The following is a 12,680-nucleotide window of genomic DNA, read 5'->3' on the forward strand; positions in this document are numbered from 1 at the left end:
TAAACTTGACTTCACCAAAATTAAAAACTTTCGTGCTTCAAAGGACTCTATCAAGAAAATGAAAAAATAGCCCTGGCTGGTATGAATCAGTGGATTAAGTGCCACCTGTGAACCAAAGGGTTGCCAGTTTGATTCCCAGTCTGGGCACGTGCCTGGGTTGCAGGTCAGGTCCCCTGTAGGGGGCACATGACAGGCAACCACACATTGATGATTCTCTCCCTCTCTTTCTCCCTCCCTTACCCTCTCTCTAAAAATAAATAAAATCTTTAAAAAAAAAAATAACTCACAAAATGGAAGAAAATACTGCAAATAATATATCCAATAAGGGACTTTTATCTAGAATATACAAAGAACACTAATAAAAAGACAACGTAATTGAAAAACAGAGAAAAGAGCTGAATAGACTTGTCTCCAAAGAATACATACAAATGGTTGATAAGGAAATGAAAAGATGCTTGACATCATTAGAAATAACAGAAATGCAAATCAAAACTACAATAAGATACCACTTCAAAAAGTCAGATAACACTAGACAGCTAAAATAAAAAGGTCAAATAATAAGAATTGGTAAGGATGTGGAGAAATTTTACGTTGCTGGTGGGAATGTAGATGATGCAGCCACCTCAGAAAACAGTCTGGCAGTTCCAACAGTCACACACAGAGTTACCATATGCCCCAGTAGTTCCACTCCCAGGTATATGTAATACCCAAGAGAGTGAAAAACTATGTCCACTCAAAAATTTGTTCATAAATGTCTATGGCATCATTATCAGTAACAGCCACAAAGGTGAAAACAACACAAATATCCATCAACTGATGGGTAAATAAATAAAACGTGGTATATCCACATGATGAAATATTAGCCTTCAATAAGAAGAAATGAAATACTGATACATGCTACAACTTGGATGAATCTCGAAAAGATTACGTTACATGAAAGAAAGCAGTCACAGAAGATCATATATGATTCCATTTATATAAAATGTTTAGAATAGGCAAATCTAAAGACAAAAGTAATTAGTTATTGCTTAGTGCTGAGGAGGGGCAACAGGGGAAATAAGGGGGGACAGCTAAAGTATACAGGTTTCTTCTTGAGGCAATGAAAATATTGATTGTAGCCATGGTGTACATATCTGTGAATATAATATAAGCAATTGAATTGTACACTTTAAAGGGATAAGTCGTTTGGTATGTTAATTGTATCGCATTAAAGCTATTACAAAAGAAAAAAATCACAACAGGAAAATTACAGCATTTTTTAAAAAAACATCATTTAAACTGAGGTCCATTCAATCCCTCAAATATACTTTTTTTGAAATTAGACCATAGAGAAATGAATGTCATTTTTACTCCCCTACGCTACTTGTTGGGAAGTTATTACAGTTATTTTCCCCCCATTTCCATCTAAAAAAAAAAAAGAAATGAAAGGGAATTAATATTTCATGCATGTCTTCAATGCCTGATATTGTACGTTCTTAATTTAACTTAATAATCACATTTACCTCCATTTTATAAATGGGAAAACAGGTACAGTACAGTTGCTTGCCCAAGTTCATGAATATGTAAGAGGCTGGAAGATTTGAATTTGAGTTTTTCTGACTACAGATCGTATGCTGGTCTCATTCACCCAAGCTAAACCATTCCTTTTCTCTGACTTCTTGTTCTCCAAGTTATTCGAGTTGAACCGTGAACAACAAACAATACTCACTTGGCAAGGCAAGAAGGCTGACGTAAGTCTGCAGCTTCTCAAACACAGCTGTCATCTTTTTCATGTCCTGAGACAGTTCTAGATTCCTGGCTCTTAACGCAGATGTACAAAGAGAAGATTCACATTCTTCTTCTAAACTAGGAATGGGCAGATATTTTAAAAGTGAACATCCTGAACAATTTTCAATTAGGTCTAAGAAACCATCTAAATTCTCATACAACTCTATTCAAAGACAGATTTTACAAAAAAAAATTGATCTCACTTAAAAGGCTTTATTGTTTATAGCATGATATATCCATCTGCTTGCTGCAATATCACTGGAGTAACAGAGGACTAAATGGAAAAAAGATAAAAGCATGTGTCCATTATCTTTTCATCCTGAGCAGCACAAAAAAGCATCCCTAAAAAATATTTTCAGGAGGAAAATACTTGATGGACTGAAGTCCTAAGGAGAATTAGTTAAATAGAAACCAGCAGAGAGAATCAAGAACTCCTTTTAGTACATTAAGTTCCAAAAGCCATGCAGATTGGAAAAAAACAATCTATAGGCTCAAATCTAAAAGTAAATGGTTAACATTCATAAAATATACTGTATCATTTTCAACTTTATATGGTTACTGTGGAAAACTCAATTATTAGTTTGTAAAAATCCATGTGGACTCAACACTAAAAAAATGTTGCAGGTGATCAAGTAAAATGCTTTTACACACAACTAGAGAAGTGATTAGCATAGGAATGATAATCATATCCTTTTCCTTGACCTTGTAACTTCTCTTCTTCTCCTCTATTTATGACAGAGAGCTTCATTCAATGAAAGCCCATTTACTACTAAAGAACATGTCATCTTGTCAATTTAAGTGGCATTTAAACTGATGACCAAAAAATTGCCTAAAAACTCAAATACCTGATGAGGTAGGGCTGAAAGCATATGAGACAGAACATTCCAAGAACAGAAATCTTAGATCAAAAAAGGATATATCCAGTCTTTCTAAGAATGTAATAGTGAATAAATGAGAGAAAATAAAAATATGTAACTGTTTCAAGTAGTAAATATCATTTTACGATGGTTCTTTAACAGATCCTTCTTAAAAATAAGCCAAATCAATAAGGTTATATATTTGTTTTAGTGTTAAAATTTAATTCATAATTCCCTGACTTCCTAAAATTCAGTCATATACATGAATCATAGAATTTAGTTACTGAAAAACCTTGGTAGGTTAGAATTAGGAAATAAGATGGCAATGAAATTTTATATTTTTGAGAAGCTAAAACCTACTGCCTTAGTTTTATAAGAACTTATAAACTATAATTACTTGTATATTTTCAAAACCTGTAAGTAACTCATTTACATAGTTTCTAAACCTCATTTGGCAATATATTATTATACATGTATATTCTTATTTCTCTTATGTTACATTATTCTTTGGTATCTTTTTCCTTTTTCACAGAAGCCCAAACTGATTATGGTGCAGAAAAGTCAGGCAGATCACAAGAGGCCATGTCACTATTTTATTAATTCCTGTGCAGATCAGGTGACAGCCCACCATTCCCCAAGCTCCCTGGCCTCCAGGTGTAAGTACCTTTTTAACTGATAAGGAAGAATCTTCCTAAGAAAACATATGTAAGAGGTTAAATGCTCTGAGAAAGTTTTCAATTTCACAGTTGTCTCCTGGAAAAGAAAAACAATTTCAAGATTAACAGTGTTATTTGACAAAGGAGCTCCCACTTCCAACAGTAAAACAGAAGAAAATTACCAGGACAGTCACAGTATCTTCAGTAATGCTATCAAATAAATGAAGCATTCCTTCCTCAAGAGGGCGGACATAGGACGCATTTTCATGAAGGTATTGTGAGAACTAAATAAAAGGGAAGGAACTTAGTTAGATCACTGGAAAATAACAAATGCCAACATATTGGAAAATGGACTCACTGAGTTATAAACCTAAATTCTTTTAGAAACTTTTTTGGGGAAATTTGGTTTTTATACAGAGGTTCTCCCTTCTAACAGTCCCAGCTACTATCCCCAGGTCCCCATCCCAACACAGAGGAAGGAGAAGAGGGGTGACATAGTTAACAACCAGGCAGGGGAGGAGGTACTCCTTTACAACCCAGCACCAGCAGACCTTCTTCCCTAAACACCTGCTTCTCTCCATAGGGACCCCAGCTCTCAAAAAAAAAAAAAAAGATCTGAAAATCAAAACTCTGTGACATATTTTTGTGTTCTAAACTTCATTTTTTAACAAGTCTTATTGAGGACAGCTTCTTATTTTTACTGTATACAATGTTCAGGGCTACAAATTCCAGGAATGTAATTATCATTTAAAAACTTTCTTAATTGTCACTGATATTTTAGTATTTACAAAGAATTAATTCAGTAGGAAGAATAGATTCAGAGACAATCCTTCAGGCATTTAAACAATTTAGAAGCAAAGAGTTCATTTTCACCTATGAAATACTTCAATTACCTAAGTATTGTATAATGGCTTAAATTTTGATTTCTTGGTATAAAAATATAGGGTCTCATTCTGCAGAAGTGTGATCCCATCAGCCCTACCACAAACTACTCAAACATATGGCCCTGGACAGTTCACTTCGACCTCTTTGGCCTTTGATCTTTAAAGCTGTAAAAGATGAACTCTAAGCTTACGGGTGTAAACGTCTACTTTAAGATTCTACAAACAAGTCCAAAAACTCTCGTCATCTTTTTAACAAATGGTTTCTGAATCTCCTTCAATATTACAGACTTACTAGAAAATCACATAGGGCCCTTCAGAGGCCAAAGTACCAAAGGTAAAATATTGAGAAATACATACATTTTTCAAAGTAATGAAGTATTTCAGACTAAGATAAAATTCCAATGATGGACAAAGAACCAGTACTGAGTAGATAATATTTGTGATATTATAGGAAGTATAAAAGAAAATATATTAAAATGTTGCAGTACTGTTTTCCAGGTCTTCTGATAGCTTTTTCCAACAAGTGATATTAAAGAGCATTTCAAAGACCCAAAAATTTGTATGAACTTCAATAGTTTTGTAGAGTCACACCAAAACTGATGAAAACCAAGCACCTACTGAAGCTTCCTATATGTATGACATAATGAGAAGAGGGATGACTGCTAACCTTTATTAAATGCTATTCTTAGTGTTTGACATGTATTATCTCACGTAATTTTTATATTCAAACGCATACCTGTGAGGTACTCCTATCCCCCATTTTAAAGATGAGGAAACTAAAGCACAGAGAGGTTAAATCAATTGCCCAAGGGGATGCAGAAAGCAGCAGAGCTAGACTGGAACCCCAGAAGTCAAAGTGCAGAGGCCAGGCCTTTGCTATGCTAATGTAAATGGCACTCAGGGGATCCCTGGATATAAACACAATTCAAACCCTGTGATGCACAAAAACAAGCTGGGATGAACAATCAGGTAAGTAGGGAAAATGCATGACTCACTTCAGGCTGGCACTTAGAGGACATTTATAGCAAGATCCCTCCACTTCTTCCCTGTGGGGATCGCCTCCCAGAGGAGCCCGATGATCTCACCTCCTGCTCTTCATGGGTTTGTGCAGTAGCCTCGGGTAATGTCTCAGGGTTGGTCTGAGTGACCAATACAATACAGCAAACGTGCGGGTATGGGAAGACACGCATACTCCATACGCTTTTCTACCCTGTGATTTGCTTACATCCTTCCCTTTTCTAGGGGGAAAAATACCTATCCCACTTTTCTCCTCCTGTTCAAATCATGCTCATTTTTCAAAGCACATTCAAATCACCACAGACTCTTCCCCAGGCACTACCGCTGACAGCAATCTCCCCTTCTTAATGACCTCACATTGCTACTGGCCATGGCCACTCACTCACACACTAAGGTCTTGTACCAACTCCCCTAGTGTTTAACTTAAGAATCTCCATGTTTGCCATACTTCCTCTTGAAGGTAAAGACTATTAACTTACAGTTTTTTCCCAAGCTTTCCATAGTATTTGGCTGATGCACAGAAGTGGTATAAAAATAAGTAAGTTTGTTTCCCTACTTGTTTAGGGCAGACAAAAGGTATCTTGAGTTAAGTTTACCCTCTGATTCAATGGAGTTATAGTGTCAATGGCAGAATCAACAGGAAAAATCTGAATTCTCTGTTCTGTATAGGTGTGGAAGTTCAGAAGAGCCGTCACAAGATCTTGAACAAAAGCCAGGGCCTGCCCAGCAATGTCCCGCATCTTCAGCTTTAAAATGAAAAATACATAGTTAAAGACAACTATCAAAATATCTTTCTCAAACTACTTTATCAAGTCTGCCTTTGGAAAAAAACATTTGAATTCTAGTATAATTATTCACTAATTTAAATTTATTCACTCCTACCTGGATTTTAATATTCCCATCTAAGTAAATTATATTAGAAAGTCACCAATTTTGGCAAACACGCCTCCCCCACTTAACCTAAACCATTTAATAGCAAGGCCCACTAACCTAGGAGAAAGGTATGCCTCATGAAATTACTGAATCCCATAATTCAGTTCTAATGTTATCAGACAAAAGAGATAGCAAAAATCTACATCTGTTATAAATTCAATAAACAGTAAGTTACAGAATTTCTTTTTTAATGTATGAGAGCCCTGGCCAAGTAGTTCAGTTGGTTAGAGCACCATCTCAGTTCACCAAGATTGCAGGTCTGATCCTCGGTCAGTGCACATACAAGAATCAACCAATGAATGCACAAATAAGTGGAACAACAAATTGGTATTTCCCTCTCTCTCTCTCTCCTCCCTCTCTAAAATCAATAAATGAAAAAATTATTTTTTGCTGTAGGAGAAAGTAAAGCAAAAGTTAAATACGTTGGTTCAATGGTTTAGTGCACTAAACAGAGGCCCACATAAGTAATCCTTGTTTCTGAAAACTTTGACATGCACATCGCTGAAAAGAAAAACATGTATTTCATCTTTACCTGATGTCTCCTATTGTGGAGTGGAACATTCAAAGCATTATACTGGCTATATTCTACAAAACAAAAATAAAGGTACATTAAATCTCTCATTTTACATTTACAGGAAAACAGGTGAACTGCAAAATAATGAATGATCTGCAGCAACATCAGCTTTATGTAAGAATTTAAAATGATCAAAGTCACAATCACAAAGAGAATAATGAAATTTACAGTCAGTTGTTTCTCAAATAAAGTAATACATCAAATATTTTTTTACCTTTAGGATTTAAAAAAATATTTTTAAAAACCCTGTTTTTTTGGTTCTAAAAAATCCTTTCAAAAACTGCTTTGGGACCTATCATGATTACTTGGAAAGATTCATGACATTCACGTTATCTTCAGCAATTCTTCTAAAATAGCCTGCATACAGCTGCCACACTAATCTTCCAAAAATACCACAGTTTTCATGACACCGTAATATTTGAAAATCTATCCCTGTTTGCTACAACTGATCCCAGTGGCTCAATCCTAACTTTTCTGGGGCAGTTTCCATCTCTTTCTCATGGTGCTTCTCTCTACCTTAGAATCTGTCAACCTCTGAACCGCTTCCTAACACCTGGCCTCACGCTTCTTAGACCCCTGCAATTTAATGACCTTCATCTCCCCTCATTTCTGTGCACCGTTTCAGCCACTCAAACCTTCCCTCCTCTGTCTATTTCCTCAGTCAGAATGACCCTGGTGCCAAAATCCGATTCAAAAACTCCTGATCCCACTCACATCCAATTCTCTCCCACGTCCCCATTTCTATTAAATCAGCTTGGTCTCCCAGGCACAACCACAGCCTCTATTCTCCTGTTACATCCTCTCTGAACCTTGCTTGTTTTCCTTCCCAGCCTGGCCCATCATTTTCAACAATGCTCTTGCTAACTCAAAACTAGATCAGGGTCCACAATGATATAGTCTAAGTAACTTAAGGGGGGCTTCAACACTACTCAACAATCTGTGATTTCATGGCTGTGTCCCTATTATACTTGCCATGATTTCTACTCCAAATCTTTTCCACTTTAAGCCCCTAGTAACATTCCTCTCTTCCTCTGCCTCATGGATGGCTTGGCCTCCCCCTTTGATGCCAAGAAGACCAAAGCCAACGCACAAGGGGTTCTTACACTCGTCACCTGCCACCTCAGTCTATGGCTTCACATATTCTTTCCTCAGTTAACCTTCCCCCCAGCCCCTGGCAGTAGCTCCCTCTGACCCCATCAGGGTTTACTCCATCACCTCCTTCTTTCATCTTCAAAATTACCTCATTACAAAACAAACGATTTGCTGCAGCTCATTCGACTCTATCTCCACTGTGACTTCTTCCCCTTTACTTACATCATTCTTTATTCTCTGCCCTTGCTCATCCCCTGCACACACAACATTCCTTTTACTCTGCCATAGTGATAAGCTCTCATTCTGTCCCGTCTCCTCCGTTCCCACTGCCCCCAAAACAGCATGTCTCTGCCTGTTTCCTCAGCATCCGCTCTCCTCTAACTCTTGTGGTAGCAATCTGGTGTCTCCCCTGCATGGGAGCACTTCTCTCCAAGGCAACACTAGCCCTCTCAAAGTCACCAAACCTTTTACTGCCTTTACCCTCCCTGACCTGTCACAGCAATGTGCAGACCTGGCCAGCACCACCAGGTGGAGCACTCCCTTCTCTGCTTCCATTTCAGGGCCTCTCCAGCTCCTCTTCACCTCTGCCCCTCCCCTTCCCATCACTGTGCTGGAGAACTCTCCAAGGACGCTGCACAGCTCTCTCTCTGCACTTTGTACCCCTCATCCCCACCACTCCCAATAGGGGTGAGGGGCTCATCCATCCATCTGGAGAGCAGGTCAACATCATTTGCTCTCCAGAGGTCTAGGCTTTTATTTATAAATACATACACCAACAGGTAACAGATACACATCAATCTATCTGTCAGAATATTAAACCACAAAGTTACCTTATCATCTCCCCCATAAACCTGTTCCTCATCTGCTTTTTGATTTCTATCAACGGCACCACACCTTTCCATCAAACTACCTCCTCCTGCCCTCCCGCCTCCTTGCACCTCCCTGATCAAGCCTCCGTAACAGGGCACACCAGGACTATTATCATTCCATTCCAGGGTGGTCTACACTCTAGCCAGATTAACTCTGTGAGTACACAAGTCTTATCTTGACATTTCCTGGGTCAAAAACCTCTCCAACAATCCCACTGCCTTGTGAATTAAGTCACAACTCCTTTGCCCAAACCTCTGCGTCCAGTCCCACCCACCCTTTCAGCGCTTATCTGTCACTCTCCTCTTTACTTTATTAACTACTGCTCAGTAGGCCATGACAGCACCTTTTGTCCTTCGTACCACACTCCATGCACTTCCCTGGCTCATTCTCCCTCGGCTCTGCACAATAAAACCTACTCGCATATCCAGGTCCAGCTCAAAGCACCCTTCTTCCCAAAGGTCCCCCAAACAACCCCACCAGCAGTAATCTGTCCTTCCTCTGACGCCCCAGGAGTTCCTCTATGGAATAGTTTAACCTATATTTTGGACATTTCTACAATATATATTATCTCTCCCCTACTAAACTATAAATTCTTTGATGGTGAAGATTTTTATACTATAAAACTCTACATCTCCCCTATGCTCCCTACCTTTCTGGACACTCAGCAAATGATCTCTAGACACTTTAGAACTGAAAGAAATTACCTACAATGACATAACGATCTACAGTAGGGTAACAACTAATATTGGAAAAGAAAGGATAAACCCAAAAGAGATTCAAAAGGAAATTATTAGAACCTGATGACTAATTCATACAAAAATTAAAGGGAAAACAAAATGCCAAGGTTTCAAGTCTTATGTGTCAAAGTATGCTCGTGCTATTTATATTAATGTAGAAACAGAAACAGGTGTTGTTTTCAGAGGAATTTAGGTTTTTCATGCAATAATGACATAATGCTGATTAGAGTGTTGGATAAAACTGCTGTTTTTCTTTGGTGTCTTTTCCTTCCTCTTTTTTTAGGTCTTCCCTTAGAAATATTTAGGGGAAGTTACACACACACACACACACAGATTTCAATCATGTGATTATAAAAAAGGAAATGTGCACTTTTTGAACGTAAATTTCAAGCTCCAATTAAACATTTACTTTGTGTTCCAGGTTCTGATTTAATTCTTGTCTAAAGGTTACAAAATCAGCACCTATTATATATGTAAGTTGAATTTTTTTAAAAGTCCTTTTTGTTGCTCTTGGCTAAATAAATTACCATGCCATTCTCAGAAGCAGGAAGCAGGACTTAGCTGAAACAGCTCCCTAACTGCCACTGGGGATTGTCCAAGAAGTGGGAGATACCAGGCTGAGATCTACCTCCTACCCCCACCCCTCTCCATCATGAACAACAATCTTCCTTGGACAAACTTTTGGGTACTTTATATGTAGGCTGGTTTTTAACCTGGGATATAATGAATACACACAATTTTAAAATGTGTATTTGGGCTTTTACTGAAAAGGCTGGATTTGGAGTAGTTACATGACAATTTAAAAACCTCCCTATGAAGAAGGAAAAAAAAAATAGAAAAAAATGAACAAAAATTTAAAAATAAATAAAATAAATTTCCTTATGAAATATGAGGGTCAAGCCTGATCAAAAGAACAAAAAAAGCTCCCTTCTGCCGGACCAATGAAGCTTCTTGCCAAATAGATTAGAAATTATTTTACTTAGTTGGCTACCACAGAGAGGTTTAAAGCTGCAAATAATGAAAAGCTGTACATAATACCTACTTGTATCATTAAAAGGTACTTTTTCATTGATGATTGATAAGGATTCCTCTAATCTACCTGACAAATCTTCATGAAGATTCTTTAACTGTAATTGACTGAAAGAAAAAAATACAAAAGCACATTATCACCCATCAGACAGTGGATCCTCATTTGCTTGTTACCTCAATGGCTGGTATCGGGCTTTCAGAGAATTTTGTCTGGCATCTAGGATACTCTTGGTAGTAGACAATTATTAAAAGATAAGGATAAGAGAAATACTAAACCTTGACTCTAAAGTCCCTGGGACTTCTGTTCAATAATGCTGAAGTTTAGAAGAATTTATCAGTCTCAGTGTCCTAGACAATTTAAAGTTTATTTCCCAAGCACAAAGTAATCTTAGAGTCATTTCAACATTATACATTTTCTCTTCACAGCACATAAGTATTTGTTCATGTATGAGGGGTAAATTCTTTTTTAGGTATTACATCTTTTTTCCTTTGGCTCAAAATCTGATAACTTTTCTGATTATGTTATGAGGCATACATCTAAACCAAGCATGTAATTCTACCAAAGCAACTATTAAAGAAACCCACTTGACTGATTCTATTGAATAAAACCAAAACTATTATGTCTTTTAGCAAATAAATGTTGGAGAATGCTTTTATCACGCATCAATATGTGATATTTTAAGATTTAGATATCTCCAAATTAGATCATATAACCTCTACTTTATTCAAAATGGACTATTAAAAGGTTGACATAGTGATTACAGTCAGTTTTCCTGCCTGGGACTACCAAAAGGCTCTCTCTTTACTGTAGCCTGAAACAGAAAGTATCTAGTCCTTAGTCAAGGAGCCCCAGAACGCTATCTGTCATGACCCAAAATATCTGCAGGCTGAGGACTAATGCACCCCCACTCCACCAAGAATGCAGAAGGTCACAGAGATAACAGAACTGAAAAGGACCCTGGAGATTTCCTACTCCCATCTCATTTCAATTGTGAGAAAATAAAGACACAGGAGCTGCTAAATCAAAACTCAGGTCTTCTGGTTCTTACTCCAGGGCCCTTTGGAATTCTCGTTTTCACATACCATTCTTCCGTTCGAAGCCGACATTCCTTGGCCTCCTTTTCTAGAGCCTGAGATATTACCTGAATTTTAGAAGACAAAGAAAAGCAGATGGCTCAGGCTATAGATGGGAACACACTTAGGAGATACTGCAGGCAACAATCGCACGTTAAATGACTAACTTTATGTTCTATAATGTACACAATTTATAATAGCCTGACTATTTCTTAAAGTACTCTCACTTTAAGTTGGGCTTACTTCTAGTTTGGCCTTGTCATTCTGCAGTTTCTCAATGGTTTCCATGTACTTCCGCGTCAGGCCATCAACCACAGCCTGGTGCTGGGCTGCCTCCGTCTCCAGAGTGGCCAGCCGACTCCTCAGCTCTGCTTCCACATGCTTGTGCTGCTCATCGGCTTCAAAAAACTGAAAATAAAAAATCATTTTCTCTTCTCATGATATCCTCATATATACAAATGAAGATAAAAACAACAGCAATCACTATCCATTGAGGAACTTCCATATGGTTCCATATACTCACTATGCAAAATCTGCACATGCGTGATCTCATTGAATCCTCAGTATGTCAGAGAAAGTGTTATTGTTAGCCCTCCTATACAGATGGGGAAACTGCGGCTTAACGGGGCTTTATAACTTGTCAGATGTCTCACAGTGAAAATGTGGTAGGAGTAAGATTGCGACAGAAAAGATCTACTTCAAAGGCTACACCTCCTTTCTCTCAGTCTCATGAATTTCTATTTCCATTTCTGGCACACAGATAATTCAACTGCCCAGTGTATAACTTTTCTACTGGGTTAACTTCCATAATTAAATAATCAAAACGTAAACAGATGTCATTCCTAAAACAGATAAAGCTCTTTTCCTTAATGAGAATCCAATACTTGACACAAATGCACTAAAGTTAAAAGTCCATTTTTTTAATAGTCAAAGACTGAGAATTAATGCATATTTACTTTCCATTGTTTGACTATGTTCACCATTTCACATATACACAAAAATCAGCATAGTTGGATACACTACACTCTGACTCGTACAACATGCTGACTGTTTGGAAGCAAACATTGAATACCTACCTGAGAGCCTGCCATGAGCGTGACCCAGTTCTGGCCCAGGACATACAAACCCACATCATCTATACCCTAATAGTCATTACAAACTAACAAGTGAACAGTAACAAATTAAAAGGC

At 37.7% G+C, this 12,680-nt stretch overlaps 1 protein-coding gene across 1 annotated transcript in view; it reads right to left on the reverse strand.

Annotated features, from left to right (window-relative positions):
* Nucleotides 1-12,680, reverse strand: part of PPP1R21 (protein phosphatase 1 regulatory subunit 21) — a 56,066-nt gene that overhangs the window by 28,766 nt on the left and 14,620 nt on the right. The window contains exons 5-12 of the mRNA XM_054575471.1: nucleotides 11,734-11,898; nucleotides 11,500-11,558; nucleotides 10,430-10,524; nucleotides 6,647-6,699; nucleotides 5,778-5,927; nucleotides 3,463-3,564; nucleotides 3,289-3,377; nucleotides 1,709-1,845 (exon numbers count right to left, since the gene is read on the reverse strand). Coding sequence (XP_054431446.1) covers nucleotides 1,709-1,845; nucleotides 3,289-3,377; nucleotides 3,463-3,564; nucleotides 5,778-5,927; nucleotides 6,647-6,699; nucleotides 10,430-10,524; nucleotides 11,500-11,558; nucleotides 11,734-11,898 — 850 coding nt within the window. The remainder of the gene's footprint in view (nucleotides 1-1,708; nucleotides 1,846-3,288; nucleotides 3,378-3,462; nucleotides 3,565-5,777; nucleotides 5,928-6,646; nucleotides 6,700-10,429; nucleotides 10,525-11,499; nucleotides 11,559-11,733; nucleotides 11,899-12,680) is intronic.

This window comes from Pteronotus mesoamericanus, unplaced genomic scaffold (genome assembly GCF_021234165.1).
Source record: "Pteronotus mesoamericanus isolate MK-2021 breed Mesoamerican mustached bat unplaced genomic scaffold, CSHL_Meso_final contig_291, whole genome shotgun sequence".
Lineage (NCBI taxonomy): Eukaryota > Metazoa > Chordata > Mammalia > Chiroptera > Mormoopidae > Pteronotus > Pteronotus mesoamericanus.